This window comes from Cottoperca gobio, chromosome 11 (genome assembly GCF_900634415.1).
Source record: "Cottoperca gobio chromosome 11, fCotGob3.1, whole genome shotgun sequence".
In the NCBI taxonomy this organism is placed as follows: Eukaryota; Metazoa; Chordata; class Actinopteri; order Perciformes; family Bovichtidae; genus Cottoperca; species Cottoperca gobio.
In genome coordinates this window covers 21697747-21714296 of record NC_041365.1, presented here as the reverse complement: position 1 = coordinate 21714296, position 16550 = coordinate 21697747, and the positions used below count along the sequence as shown (strand labels likewise).

The 16550-nt window shown below is 46.0% G+C and overlaps 1 protein-coding gene across 1 annotated transcript in view; it reads right to left on the bottom strand.

Annotated features, from left to right (window-relative positions):
- The window catches only part of LOC115015640 (retinoic acid receptor alpha-A-like), a 59485-nt gene extending 43253 nt beyond the window's left edge, over positions 1-16232 (bottom strand). Inside the window, exons 1-2 of the mRNA XM_029443125.1 lie at positions 15481-16232; positions 4464-4612 (exon numbers count right to left, since the gene is read on the bottom strand). Of these exons, the coding sequence (XP_029298985.1) occupies positions 4464-4612; positions 15481-15637 (306 nt within the window). The 5' untranslated portion in view covers positions 15638-16232. The remainder of the gene's footprint in view (positions 1-4463; positions 4613-15480) is intronic.
- Between the last annotated feature and the right edge of the window lie 318 nt (positions 16233-16550).

Below are 16550 nucleotides of genomic sequence, written 5' to 3'. Positions count from 1 at the left end.
ACTGATATTCTTATTTTTAAATGTTACTTAAACTAAAACAAAAGGAAAATGGCCATTACAGTTTCCCAGAATGCAATCTGACACCTCCGACCATCAGGGACGTTTGGTCATTTATCTGCTTGAAAAATTAGGTTTATTTTCTGTCAATCCAGTAATTCATGAATTAAAAACAGTTCCGGTCGGCTTCAGAAGAAAACAGACATTTTTACTCGTCACAGCAGGAAAAGCCTCGGTGAGCGTGAACAGCAGCCGGACCCTGAAACTGAAGCAGCTGAATGGAACTCAGCCGCGGTTCAGTTCAGGATTTGCACCTGATTTCCTACCGTGACATGTCAGAACGTCTTTGTCCCAAATCCTTCCCTGGTGCTTCCCTTCTGCTCATTTACACCATTATTCTGTATTTCTTATTTTATTCCACTTCCCTTATGTTGCCGTCCAAATGTTGAAATAATAACCTCCAGCTGCACAGTGGAGCTTGTTAAGTCTTTCTCAGACTTATTAGGCTTCAGATTGTATTCTGTTTCTATTGCTCCCACATTTCTCTACACATCTGAACTGGAAGGAAGAGACACGAGGATGAGACACGAGGAAGGAAGAGACACGAGGATGAGACGCGAGGAAGAGACGCGAGGAAGAGACGCGAGGAAGACACGAGAGGAAGAGACAAGAGGAAGAGACACGAGGAAGAGAAGCGAGGAAGAGAAGCGAGGAAGAGAAGCGAGGAAGAGACGAGAGGAAGAGACAAGAGGAAGAAACGAGAGGAAGAGACACGAGGAAGACACGAGAGGAAGACACGAGAGGAAGAGACAAGAGGAAGAGACACGAGGAAGAGACGAGAGGAAGAGACACGAGGAAGACACGAGAGGAAGAGACAAGAAGAAGAGACACGAGGAAGAGAAGCGAGGAAGAGACATGAGGAAGAGACACGAGGAAGAGACACGAGAGGAAGACACGAGAGGAAGGGACGAGAGGAAGAGACGACGAGGAGCCACAACAGCTGAATGGAAAGCACCGCCCATCTACTCTGTGCACCACATTAGTGTCCACCATCTTATCTGAGTGTGAAATAAGTGCTCTGTACACCGTCCTGAACTCTACCAGAAGAAGAAAGTGGTACGGATGATATATCCTGCTCACTGAAGAGGAATATAAAACACAATTCAGTATTCAGCAACATAAATAAAGTCATTTTAAACGGTACGGTGTGATATTAGTAAAACTGCTGCACGTCTTCAGATATTACGGGACGGATATTGTCTGCTGGTCATATCATAGCTGCAGATATCAATTATTTTCATTATTGATTAATATCCTGATTATGTTCTAGATTAATCGATTACTTGTTGTTAAAATGTCAGAAAATAATAAATAATGTCCAAGGTTCCCTTTGATACGATATAAAAAGAGAAGAGCATGATATATTAATATATATTATATAAATATATAATAACCAATAATATATTAATATATAATAACCAATAATATATTAATATATAATAACCAATAATATATTAATATATAATAACCGATAATATATTAATATATAATAACCGATAATATATTAATATATAATAACTAATAACCAATAATAGATAAATATATAATAACCAATAGATTAATAATATATTAATATATAATAACCGATAATATATTCATATATAATAACTAATAACCAATAATAGATAAATATATAATAACCAATAGATTAATAATATATTCATATATAATATTGCTGATTATATTACTTGATCGACAGAAATATAAAACATCACGTTTACTAATATAAAACAGATTACTGCCATTTCTGTGAAAACCTTCACTATATTGCTGCATCTGTGATGCACGTGAATGTGCGTGAGGTTTCTTTAACGAGTGCCTCACATGCGCACACACACACACACACACACACACACACACACACACACACACACTCGCTGTTTGAGTCTATTTGTAGCTCTAATTGGCACATTCACTGGGCAGTAAAAGGCTCTTCTTGCTGGCTAAAAGCCTACAGCTGTACAGCATGCTTGGTTGCTTCCACCCAATAGAAGGGGCTCGCCCCTCGCGCTGCAGACAACAATGCCTTCGCCATGGAGACAGAAATACAACACAGTAAAAAAGAAGCAAAGCATAATCCGCTGCTTAATCCTCTTGAGTCAGGATGTCACAAAAATCAAGGCCATTCTGCCACAAATTGAACTATTTTTACATTTTTACATCAGCGCTGCGCAGAGTGCATGAAACCGCAGCGTGTGTGTGTGTGTGTGTTCTTCCAAACACGCTGACAGTGATTCCACTTTATCCACGGAGGCATCTGTCATTAGGGAAGCACTCTGCACTCAGTCCTGCAGCCGTGTGACCCAATCATGTGACGATGGTGCTTCACTCACCTGCAGCCAACACTGAGCTGCTGTTGTTGTGTACAGTCGTCATTAACGTGGCACTTTCAGACGTTTCTGTTTCTAACTGTGTGTGTGTGTAGATGTAAACTCTCCACAGCTACATTACATAACGCCTCATGTACATATTAAACACTTGTAATATAAACTTGTGTTGATGTGAGTCATGAAGTGGGGAAGCTTCATGATATCTGTTAGTTACATGTTTGACTCTGTTCACCTGTAGTGTGTACAACATGTATGACCCTGTTCACCTGTAGTGTGTACAACATGTATGACCCTGTTCACCTGTAGTGTGTACAACATGTATGACCCTGTTCACCTGTAGTGTGTACAACATGTATGACTCTGTTCACCTGTAGTGTGTACAACATGTATGACTCTGTTCACCTGTAGTGTGTACAACATGTATGACTCTGTTCACCTGTAGTGTGTACAACATGTATGACTCTGTTCACCTGTAGTGTGTACAACATGTATGACTCTGTTCACCTGTAGTGTGTACAACATGTATGACCCTGTTCACCTGTAGTGTGTACAACATGTATGACTCTGTTCACCTGTAGTGTGTACAACATGTATGACTCTGTTCACCTGTAGTGTGTACAACATGTATGACCCTGTTCACCTGTAGTGTGTACAACATGTATGACCCTGTTCACCTGTAGTGTGTACAACATGTATGACTCTGTTCACCTGTAGTGTGTACAACATGTATGACCCTGTTCACCTGTAGTGTGTACAACATGTATGACTCTGTTCACCTGTAGTGTGTACAACATGTATGACTCTGTTCACCTGTAGTGTGTACAACATGTATGAATGTTACAATACATATCTCTAAAGGAGCTTTCTAAAGGAGCTTTTTCTCCCACTCTTCAGCAGAAGTCTCCACTTCAGTAGCACTTACATACACCAAACTTTCCACTTTCATTCCTCTCTATATTCTGAAGCTTTGTGCAGAGGGCTTTGTTCACATGTCACTCACAGCTCATGTTATACACGCTACACTCACTACATGCAGGAGATGCACAGAGTTCTGTGTGTTGACAGGATTTAGTGATTTATGGAGTGATACAAAGACAGATCCAGAATCTGTACAAACCTGTGAACAACATGCAACACTCTGAACCTGCTTCATCCAGACTTCACAAGTCAGGACATGTGTAATAAGAAAACGCCTCGTCTGCATATTTAAAAATACATATTCAGATAACTGGAGATATAAAAGCTTATAGTCTTGTGAGTAATGCACAGGGAAAGTTTCATGGTGATATGTGTTGAATGTGTTGCACTGAGGCCCGAGCAGCGGGGGTCAGAGGTCACGGTGAGGCTTATATTGGCACATCGGGCGCATGGGAGCCGTGGAGAACTCGGTTTGACCCAGAGCCAGTGAGTGAGCTGATCACCACCTCCCTCTGGGCCAAAAAACTCCAAAGGATTCCTCACATACCAACGCTTCAATTACAGAAGCTGCGCGGTCCGGCTGCATGGGAAGGAATCCTGCAGGCCGTCTGCGCGGCGTGCGTGTGCACTGGTGCTGCAGAGCACTGTAATCTATTACTGTTAACACGGAGTAATCCAGAGCTTTACTTTCTCACTATTTAATTACGCTCTTAAAGGTACAGCAGCCCGTTCACTGACGGGATCTTGTTTTTATACGTGTGTGTGTGCATGCGGGCGTGAGCAGTTGCCTAGCAACAGCGGCTGTAAGTGGGAGAAGACAGACATGTGCTGGCAGAGCAGATGTTGGGAGGAATTTCTAAAAGTGGAACATTTGAGAACGTCTGAGTCTGAGACTGAGAGGAGGAGCTGTCGAGTGTTACAGGAGATTTTAAAAAGTCTTCACAAAACATCCCTTTAATCCGAAAACACAGTAAATAAATGAAATAAAGCAGTAAGAAGGACCTCAATGGTCAGAACTGTGGTCGAGGAAAGGCCTCCGTGTGCGTCTGTTGTTAATCTTCAGATCAGTTTCAGTGTTTAATAATAAGTAGCGGCCTTTGTGTGAGCGTCACAGAGAGAACACACAGCGTCTCGGAGGAGGAGGTGTGGGAGTCCTACCTTGCAGCCCTCACAAGCACTGACACCATAGTGGTATCCAGAGGACTTGTCCTGGCACACGAAGCAGGGCTTGTAGACTCTGGGAGGGGCTGGCGGGGACGGCGGGCTGGGGACGAGCTCCTCAGAACTGGTGCTCTGCGTTTCAATGGCTGCGGGGAATGCAAACAAGAAAAGAAAGAAGATGAAGAGGTTTGGTTTCAACATGACTGAATGATTCATTTAGACATCTGGAAGTAGAAAAGGACATTTTACATTTAGAAAACTTCAGCGTCACCACGAAGACACAGGACGTTTAGGATCCCTGACAACCGCTCGTCTCCTTTAGTCTGTTTTAAGACACGTAAAAGCTTTGTGGTATTTTACTAACCCTACTTTATATCTCTTAAAGGTTCAAAGTGTGAGATCTGACAGAATTTAAACGTGAAACATTAAAACAATAAAGTCGACAGAGTGTGAAGAGGAAACAGTGTTGTTCTACTGGAGTTAGCATGCTAACAGACTAGCGACGGCTAACCCTTTCAGCACCCTTTGACTTCAAGGCCCCAGAGGTGCAAAGATGCTGAGTCACTTCAAGGTTTTAGAGTTTAAAGCCATTAAAATGTGAATTGTTTACATCCATGTTTGTTCGCTAGCAGTTTTCTTCTTCACGGCTTCTCTGTGTCACCACCTGTCCATCAGTGGGAACGCATGAAGCCTGTGGCAGGACTGTGAACATGCACGGGACAGGAAGAAGGCGCTGTTCCTGCGCCACAAACCAAGATGAAGACGCGTGAGAGAAGTAAAATGTTCTTTGGGTAAAACCAGTCTCAGCTCGGAGACTTTAAACAACGTGTTTGTAGCTGAAGGGTTAAAGGTTAAAGGTTAAAGGTTAAAGCGTTCACAGCACAGTTAGCACCTTGAAGTGAGAATGTAGCAGACCTTGAATCTACGCAGAGACCTCTGTGCACACAAACTCTCTGCATAGAAGACGGAGAACAGTCTCTGCAGCATCTCTCCTGATTAGATTACTTTCTTCCGTACTTCATCAGAGTAAACTCAATTACTGATGCTAAGGGACAAGCTCTTATAATTACTGGACCTTCGTCCTCGCGTGGAATTCCCTGGCGGTTTAATCTAATCTCCCGCTACATTCACCCTGTGTGACTTTTTGCGCATGTCGAATTTGCAGCTTTGCATTCGGCGGCTTCGGTGACTCGAGGGAAGACTTAACAAGCACATACAGTCCTGAGCGTGAGGACGGACGTCAGCGCTGTAATGAGAGAAAGTAAGACGATCACCGAGGTTAATTAGAACGAGATGATTTATAAATCTATCGATTCTCGCTCTTATCTGAGGAGCGGTTTGAGCAGCAAGGAGAAGTCTCTGTGACTCCTTGTGAAGCAGCGACAGCATCGACTTCTTAAAAGTTCTGCAGGATCTTTAAGTAGACTTGCATAAAGCTGACATAATGGTGCTGCGTTCGGCTTTGCACAAGTTTGCCGGTCTGAATTTCAAGTGGTATTCAACTTCAGAGTGAAAGTAAACAACTTCAGTGGGGAACGTCAGCGGCGGTATTTCTCCGCTCGGTAAGCGACTCCAGTGCGACCTGTGATGTGTGTGATGAGGACGCTCGCTTGTTTCCATCCGAGCTGTTGGCAGCGAGCAGTCAGAAGCAGCTTGCACATAAAGCAGATGTACGGTGAGACACCATGCTGGAGGCAAGCCAGTGGTGTGACACACAAAGCCATCTGATAGGGGGGGTAGGTAGGATGCTGCATTTTGTGTCTATGCAAACACATAACTCACACAGTCCCACTGCCAGTCCACGTCCACTTAGGGTTCAGTTCTGATACCAAAACACGACTTTCTCAAAACCGAACTTTAGCGAAAAGTCCGATTTACACGAATCAGCTCAAGGATTTCATATCAACATGTTTCAACGACTTTCATCACTCTTTGCCACATACAGTATACTCTCTGAGTCTCTGTGTCTTTGAGTCTCTGAGTCTCTGTATCTCTATGTCTCTGTGTTTCTGAGTGTCTCTGAGTGTCTCTTAGTCTCTGTGTCTCTGAGTCTCTGTGTCTCTGTCTCTCTGAGTCTCTGTCTCTCTGTCTCTCTGAGTCTCTGTCTCTCTGAGTCTCTGTCTCTCTGAGTCTCTGTGTCTCTGTCTCTCTGTGTCTCTGTCTCTCTGAGTCTCTGTCTCTCTGAGTCTCTGTATCTCTATGTCTCTGTGTTTCTGAGTGTCTCTGAGTGTCTCTGAGTGTCTCTTAGTCTCTGTGTCTCTGAGTCTCTGTGTCTGAGTCTCTGTGTCTCTGTCTCTCTGAGTCTCTGTGTCTCTGTGTCTCTGTCTCTCTGAGTCTCTGTCTCTCTGAGTCTCTGAGTCTCTGTGTCTCTGAGTCTCTGTCTCTCTGTGTCTCTGTGTCTCTCTGTCTCTCTGAGTCTCTGTCTCTCTGAGTCTCTGTGTCTCTGTCTCTCTGAGTCTCTGTCTCTCTGAGTCTCTGTGTCTCTGTGTCTCTGAGTCTCTGTGTCTCTGTCTCTCTGAGTCTCTGTCTCTCTGAGTCTCTGTGTCTCTCTGTGTCTCTGAGTCTCTGTCTCTCTGAGTCTCTGTCTCTCTGAGTCTCTGTCTCTCTGAGTCTCTGAGTCTCTGTGTCTCTCTGTGTCTCTGAGTCTCTGTGCAACGTGTCGGGGTTTCCAGGTGAAATGTGCAGCAGGGTCAGCTCTACTCCAGGCGCACAGATAGCGCAACACTTTTAAAGACAATGTGTGTGTGAGGCATTTTAAACTTTCTGCATTCTCATGCACATATGAACGCATAGTCTGAGTTTTAAACACGTGGTTAACGTTGAAATTCAAACAAAACGACTTGGTTAGGTTAAAGAAAAGACAATGTTTGGGTTAAAATAAGGATGTTTATTACATAGATTAAGTTGTGAATGTAAAATAAGTACGTAAATATGTCAACGTTTGACTTTTAGTTTCACATGAAGAGCGGTCATTCAACTGGTGAATGCTCTGTGACCTAAAACACAGATATGATCGTTTGCCAAATGCTAACGGTTGAAGATAAAATAAGTAGGCTGTGTTTGTTACATAACTTAGGTAACGTACGTACGTTTGTTACGTTCGTTAAAATAAGTAACGTTTTTGGGTGAAAGTCGTTCTGTTTTGCGCCGTGACTTCCTTCTCTGCTCCTGTAGTAATGACTTCGGCCACTAGAGGCCGCTGCCTCACTATAACGTAAATGTGGGGCGTAATAAGCTGCTAGCTCGACCTAAGAAGGTTTTCTGGGGAGGGCGGTCCGGTTAGGGTTAGCACTGTATTCATGTTCTCCGTCTCTGATTTAACATAATCCTTAAAATGATGATCTCCTAACTCATTGTGCGTATGGTTGCTTAAATAAAAGGAGAGGTTCACCACTAGCTCGCCCTCCTCCCTCCTCCCTCCTCCCCGCCTCCCCGCCTCCCCGCCTCGCCCTCCTCGCAGAGAAGCACTCAGTAATATCTTCTCTGTATCCGACGTGTAATAAGTGGAACAAGGTGTTCACCTGAGATGAGGCCGTATGACTACTGGAGCACAACAACAATGTATATTAGCCTTCAGGAGGCGCAGCACACTTTAACATATATAGAGAGGAAGAATACTTTTGTTACTGATATGCCTTCGGAGCATTTGTGATGGCTGGGTAGTCCCACACTGAGGCCGCGCTGCCTATTTGAAACTCATGGCTGCGTCTGGGAGGCGGTGTGACCACCTGCAGACAGATGGGACGAATAAGCGTAGATTCATTACGCCCCTCAGAGTGTGTGTGTGTGTGTGTGTGTGTGTGTGTGTGTGTGTGTGTGTGAGAGAGTGTGAGGGAGGTGGAAGGAGGGGTGGTCAATGGGTACCTGTATATCGGCCCTATCAGGTGCAGGGGAGAATTTTTCCATTTTCTGCGTGATTAAACTTCGAGTCATGTTAACATACACAGAAAGCTCCATTAGAGGAATGAAGGCTGGTGACAGACAAGTGCACACGATGAGTCTGGTTTAAAAATCTGTGGCTGCTGAACTCTTCGCCTCCGGCTGAACCCGCCGCCGCGGTCAGACAGGAAGCCCACGCTGCCGGCTGCAGAACGAGGATCCGGTCGGCCCGGGCTCCGGGCTGAGTCTGCTGCACACACACAGCGGATGGAAGTCTACGTGAACTTTAAAAGTTTGCTCTCAAATTTGACTGATAACGTTAATCCATGATGTCATAATCTCCTCGTGTCTCCATCTGATCAAAGCACTGATGTGACAGATCAATCATGGGACAACATCAAAGTGATGCAATGTCACTTTCGAATGAAGAAATAACACAAAGTTCTTCTTATAAATAAATAAATAAAGAGTTGGTTAGCGATAAAAAGCTGCATCCGTTAATTACAATACAACGTCAGGTTCGGCCTTAAAGTCTGACCTGGTGACTTATTGTGGCTAAAGTTCACCAACACGTCACAGAGTCGCTCACTGACGCTCACTGACGCTCACAATGCTCCCTGACGCTCCCTGACGCTCCCTGACGCTCCCTGACGCTCCCTGACGCTCACTGACGCTCCCGACGCTCCCGACGCTCCCTGACGCTCCCTGACGCTCACTGACGCTCACAATGCTCCCTGACGCTCCCTGACGCTCACTGACGCTCCCTGACGCTCCCTGACGCTCCCTGACGCTCCCTGACGCTCACTGACGCTCACTGACGCTCCCTGACGCTCCCTGACGCTCACTGACGCTCCCTGACGCTCCCTGACGCTCCCTGACGCTCCCGACGCTCCCTGGCGCTCCCTGACGCTCACTGACGCTCCCTGACGCTCACTGACGCTCACTGACGCTCCCTGACGCTCCCTGACGCTCACTGACGCTCCCTGACGCTCCCTGACGCTCACTGACGCTCACTGACGCTCCCTGACGCTCCCTGACGCTCACTGACGCTCCCTGACGCTCCCTGACGCTCACTGACGCTCCCTGACGCTCCCTGACGCTCCCTGACGCTCACTGACGCTCACTGACGCTCCCTGACGCTCACTGACGCTCCCTGACGCTCCCTGACGCTCCCTGACGCTCCCGACGCTCCCTGACGCTCCCTGACGCTCCCTGACGCTCACTGACGCTCACAATGCTCCCTGACGCTCCCTGACGCTCCCTGACGCTCCCTGACGCTCACTGACGCTCACAATGCTCCCTGACGCTCCCTGACGCTCACCTGACGCTCACTGACGCTCCCTGACGCTCCTGACGCTCCCTGACGCTCCCTGACGCTCACTGACCATGACCTCCCTGACGCTCACGACGCTCACTGACGCTCCCTGACGCTCCCTGACCGCCACTTGACGCTCCCTGACGCTCCCTGACGCTCACTGACGCTCCCTGACGCTCACTGACGCTCCACGACGCTCCCTGACGCTCACTGACGCTCCCTGACGCTCCCTGACGCTCACTGACGGTCCCGACGCTCCCTGACGCTCCCTGACGCTCACTGACGGTCCCGACGCTCCCTGACGCTCCCTGACGCTCCTTGACGCTCCCTGACGCTCACTGACGCTCCCTGACGCTCCCTGACGCTCACGACGCTCCCTGAGGATATTGTTCTTATCTACAGAAATCTTCACGGAGAAGGAGAACTGATTAAAGCGACAGCAACAAGTCTGGATGTACATACTGTATATACATGTATCAGAACTTATCCTACAGAAGCGAGTGTACCAGAAACAATCAAGAACCGAGTCTTCTCGTGTGTCTGTGTTTAACACTTCTTACTGATATCAAACTGTTCCTAGAAGTCAGTGAATAAGGTCGGGAGATGTTACTGCTGCTGAGTATTATATTATATTATTATATTATATTATATAACAGTAGAAGAGCAGTCAGACAGCACAGCTAACACGATGTTAACAAAAGGGTTAAATAATCTGCTCCGTAAATCCAACAGGTTCTTCCTTCAGCCCCGTAGCGTAAGACCTGTCCTGCCGACTGACACGCTTTCTCCATAAAGACGAGAGAAGTCATTATTGACCACAAACTGGCCAAAGACATAATTAAGCTTCATGTGATCATCATTTCCCTACAAAATAATATGTATACGTGTGCAGATTGAGTCATTGCAGGATCAGAATTGAGCCACAAAGGCGGTGAGTTGTGTGCAGACTCTTGGCAGTCAGAACCCTGAAAGTGGTGCAGCCCAACGCGAGCAGCGAGGCGTCTCTACCTCCCCGTATCCAGTTCCCTCTGAAAACCAGCGACATGTAAAACTCTCCCCACATGGTCGGCACGACCAACAGATGGCAAAGAACCCGGAGCAAAGTCTGTCGCTGCACACAGGCGGTTTAACACAATGATGCCAAATGAGGACAAAGCTGCTTCTCTGCTGCACATGATGGAAGGAGGCACTTAAAAGCCAACGCTTCATTTTAGTTTAAATAAAAAATCCATTGAAAGCGAGAGGCATGAATGAAGTGATTGAGTTTAACCTGACAGATGATAAGAGATCAGCAGAAACAGAAACAAGGAGCCAAACGAGAGGAGCTGCGTGTGTGTCTTTGGTTTGTGTTGAGGAGGAAGCTGTGCTGGTTTGGGTGTGGAGCGGTGGGCAGAGCCTGGGAGGGTTAGAGGAATAGTACGGAGGATGCAGCCCCCTCCTCCTCTCAGCTGACACTCGGCAGGCTGAGAGTTTTTCCTCCAGGTTTTCTCTGCAGGAGCGCCGAGCGCATAGCTCACATACAGCAGACCCAGTCAGAGGAAATGGTCAAAGTTCACCCAAAGTACACCAAATCAGAAGCAGCTCTGCTCCGCTCTCCAACGCGTTGGACAGAGGGGGGGGGGGATATTTAGAGGAGATTCAAACAGTCGAGGAAAAGGAAATAACAATGAGGAGCAGTCATTTGACTTCTGTCTGCCGGGGAAATGGAAAGAGAGGTGAAGCTTCAGAAGGAAACTCCCAACTCTGCCTTTACGTCTTTTACTCTGTGACTAGTGTTTGAGTTTAGCGTCATGTGACCAAACCCTCCTTCTGACCCCCACACGTTGACGTGAAGCAGCGGCACACACAACAGGTGCAGGCCGCTTCAACGTGTGACAAGTGAGAAACTAAGAAGGCCATAAAAGAGGAGGGAGAGCGATCGGGGAGAGAAGTGAGGTTGTTGAAATGCAAGAGGTTTCTTCTTAGTCCGCAGGGAAGACGGCGACATTTTATTCTCCCTGAAACTGTGGGACGGGACATGGGGAGTAACAATGTGAGGGACACGCAGACTAAACTGTGGACAATCATTTAATATCTTAGCTGCTGACATTTTGTAAATAATGATTTAAATATGAGGGAAACATTTGTCTGATTTCTGGTTTTGTAGGATTATATTAAAACCTTTAATTTGACGTTCATCATTAAAACTGCATCTTTGAGTATTTAATGTTGAAAATATGTTGTATATTTAATGTTTAGTTTGATATAGAAGCGTTAAGGTACATGTTAAGAGTTAAACTCTTCCACAGACACATGTTGAACACGTCGAAGCTTCTCCAACATTCATGATCACGTTGATATTCATGCGTGTAAAGAGTCTGTGCAGCTTCTACACAACGTTCTGACACAAAGATCATCAAGCTTTAATAAACGGGATTAATATATAATCTGCTGAATCACTAATGAACATTTGAATGAATGAATAAGCAGGAACTCGTGTATTCTTATTGTTATTGTTATTGTCTGGTCCAACACATGCTGTAGTTCTGTGCCATGACTGCACCGTCAGCTGTTTCCTTCTGTCTTAATGGCTTCTTATGTTTCATGTGAAGCTCTGAACCGCTTGATGAAATGTGCGACTACAATAAGTGTCACGAGGGCGAGGAAGTCAAGTTGTCCACTGGACAAATATCACATGAAGCAACACGTTAATATGAAACGTGTTCTGCAGCTGTGCTGGAGCGCAGGCACACGTTGTGTCAGTGTAACCCCAACGCTGTCCTAATCACGCCGATTAAACACGCCTGGCATCAGAGAGCTCTCCTTTCATTTCACTGTCGTACATCGCGTTTTATTTCCCCCCATCCGCCTTTCATTTCACACGCCCACTAAATTAGCCCGGTGTGCAAGCTGTGCTAATGGCTCTTCATGTCCATATCACAGGCGCTTAAGCCTTGAAGACAAAAAGGCCCCAATTATCCCACAACACACATCAGCTGTGCGTATCACACACACACACACACACACACACACACACACACACACACACACACACACACACACTTATTTATCTGATGACTTGATGCTTTTAATGTGAAACCTGGTTTGTTTCTTTGCTGTGGCGTCACGTGCAGCCCTCAGACGTAGCGTCCGCTCCATGTGAGTAACGCAGGTCCTTGATCATCCCTAATTAACATCTCAACTGGAAGAGGAAGTGCATTAATGGCTGGCTCCTTGTCAATGCGGCTAATTAACACCCAGGAGGTTTCCATTATCCTGAGCAAATAAATGAATAAACCAACATTTCCAACGACCCCGAGAGGCGTTCTCTCCTTTAAAGGGGGTCTTCTTCAACCAGGAAGAGGGCCGGGGCGTCCGTTCTCACGGCACAGAAGGCCGGCGTGCCGCTCGACGGGCCGAGGACGACTTTGGCGTGAGGAAAGAGGAAAATAGAATCAAGCGTATCCTGCTTCATGAGTGTGATGACCTGCGGGGTCAATCAAACGCCTCAGAAGCTCATTATTATACAATCATTAATGTTTGTTAGCCAACGAGTAGCCGACTAATAGAAGTCATAGTTCATATTTGATTTATTGTTAAAGTCATTTTTCAGCTTTTCTCAGTTTTATATCATTAAAGTGAATTTTTTGGGGTTTTTGACGCACAAAAAAAACATTCTTCACTATTTTCTGACATTTTAAAGACCAACACACAACAAACATGTGAAACGCCCTGAGAGGCGGGGGCTTCCTTTGAGTTTTCAATGAATTATATAACAAGTGAAACGAGATCATTAAAAAGGAAAATGGAATCAGTGTCTTCAGCGTTAACGCTGACCTGCAGGGCCGCCGCACACGTGGCGGCTACAGGCTGATGTTTGACCTTCATGTAAAGACAACACAGAAGATAATTCATGTTGTTTTAGAGACTTTCATCCGTGTGGCTGGTGAGCACGTTGGGGGGGGGCTGCGTGGAGGGTCTTGACCTCAGTATTGTTCCTCCTGGCGGCGGCGCTGCTGCAGAGCGGCTGCCTGAAGCAGCTTTTTAATGGTTTACACCTTTAAACTGTTTAAATCTTTACATAAATGTCGATTTAGTGACAAAAACAAACTGTTCTACAGATTCAGTTATGTTTTAAACATATAACTTATATTTCCTTTTAAGGATTTTAAGAAACCTTGTGTTATATTATTACTAAGAGCTTGTAAACATCATTCATTTCTGACTTTATAATAAATAAAATGTTACGAGCGATAATAAACAATAAGCAGATATTGACCTCGTGCTGACAGGATGTGTAATAAATAAATACAATAATCTACAATTCATGAGAGGAAAATAGAATTAAACACTAAATGGAATTATTGAATATGAAATATCCAAATAACCAGAAACAAATAAGAGTCTGGTGAGGTGCATTGTGGGACTCGTGTTCAGACTACGACGGTCAAAGACCTCGAACGGCACATAAGTGTCTGAGAAATGATAAGATATATATAATATACAAAGATTAAATCCAATTTCTTAAATTAATTTAAAAGAAATCTTTTAAATATATTTTCATACATTTAGTGAAGTCTGGTGAGCACATGATGGGAATAACAGCTGGCAGTAGCACCAACATCACGATTACCATAGAAGAAGACACGACGCTCACTGCTGTATTTCTATAACTAGTAATCGATCAGGAACGTTTAAAGCATGACTTTGATGCTTCCTGCACGTGAGGATTTGTTTTCATGCAAAATAGTAATTTAATGGTTTGTGTCTGAGCTGCTTGGAAGACGCCGCCTCGCTCTCTCGTCACGCCACGTGCATTTTAAACCATTTTCTGACAAACTAATTGCTAGTTTTGCAAGTTTTCTGTCATCTTTTCAAATGTTGCCATCGAGGCAGCTCAGGTTAAAGATGGCAGCCGTCACTTCGGTACTCTCCCTGCACTGATGGAGCCTCTGGTGCCTGCTGCCCTTGAGCAAACACTTCCTGAGGAATGGCAGCTGGCGGCTGGTGATCACCAGGAGGATAAATCACTGGAGCAGCAGTGGGCTGACGGAAAACAAACACTGACAAGTGCCTGATGAGCTCACAGTGAGGGGGGGTGGACGTCCACGTGGAGATGATGCATCTTCCACCTCAACACATTATTTTAACCATAATAATAATTTCATCCTCTAAATGTAAATGCTGATATTTCCTTGCACTCTCTAAGACTCCCAGGAGTGCAGCTGCTTCCAAAGCTTCCTGTTCGTCTCCTGGACATAACAGCAGCAGCATCCATCGATCTGTCATGTCCCGACAGCAGCCCGCGCGGGGGCATTTATCTAAATCAGTGTCACGGAGCGCAGGTCGCGGCTCGTCAGGCCGCCCCTCTTGTCATGTGCGGCCGGGGAGGAGGTGTGGAAGCACCGCCTGTGTTTACTCTCCGCATTCCTGCAGCCCGCTGCTCTCTGCACTGATCTGAGAGCAGCCACACATCAGCACCTCGCGCAGGATTTATGACGGCGCGCGGAAGGAGTGAAATATGACGTTTGGGAGAAAGTTCTCGAGTTTTGTTTTTACTAATGAAAAACTAACTTTAGTTTCCAGACATTACACCGCATCATGCCACCGAGCTGCCCCCACTCTGCTTATTAAGAATTATTCCTCCTGATATATTTTTTATGACGCGTCCCAAGAGTTCCCCTACAACTCCTAAAGGATCCCTCACCTGTGAAAGCATCTACTCGGTAATGATCACACCTGCAGGCCCTTCTGTCCACTTGTTGTGAGCCTGCAGCTTCACCCCCCAGCTTTGATAAGCACAACAGCAACAACAATAAGAGATGATGAAGTTGGACCTACAGTGTGCGCTCCGGCGGTGGTGCCACTCTCTGTGCGCCAGTCCGCTGATGCAGGCTTTCAGAGCTTTCTCCTGCAGCATGCAGGACGACGGGCTGGACGTGTAGAAATCCAGCATCTGCCCGGGACTCACGGACAGCACGTCCATGCAGTCAAACATGGTGACGGCGCGTCGTTCAACTAGTCTTGTGCGTTATGGATAAATATCACCGGCATAAGCGCATACAACTCCATCAAACTCCGCTGATTCCCCCCTCCTCCTCCTCCTTCTCCTCCTCCTCCTCCCTCTTCTTCTTCTTCTTCTTCTTCTTGGCACGGCCGGTTTTGCTCCTCTTGTTCTCCCTTGTCCCGCACCGGAATCATGAATTATTTCGGACCAAAACGCTCCACGGCTTCTTCTAAATGCTCCTTTGCCCTTTCCTCGCAGCGTGTCCAGTCAGCGCGCTGCCACGGACGTGTGAACGGGACTCCTGCTTCATAATAAATATAATAATATCCCGACGTGTTGACTTGAATCCCGTCCCGGTTCCCAGCCGCGGTGGAGCCCGCCTCAACCGGAGGATCCTTCTTTCTATTATCAAGAATCAGACGAGCGGCGTTTAAAAAGCACACGTTCTCCTCTCCGATGACGAATGGGTTATCCGTCCCCCCGTGCAGCTCATTTCCAACTAGTTTTGCCACCGAGAATGAAAGATTGAATTGCCTAATACATGCGAGTGAACTTTCTATGAACCCTTCCGAGGCTGCTGACCTTCAGATGACCCGGGCAGGCTGACATCACTGCAGCTCCGCAGCGCGGAACAAGGCGGAGAGAAGAAACGCAGGCGGACAAATTCTAAAGATCTTTTTCTGTCTTTCTTGGAAAGAACTAAACACACGTTTGGAAAGAGCTTTTTTATTTGAAGCTGAAGAAGTATTATTATTACAGCTCCAACTGAGCGCTGTGGAGGCTGCTGCTCTTTACGCACAGTGGCAGGAACATGGTCCAATCACACAGAGATACATAAAACAGTACGTATTTATTCAAATATGATAAATAAAGTCTGAATCCACAGTTCTGTATTATTATCTGC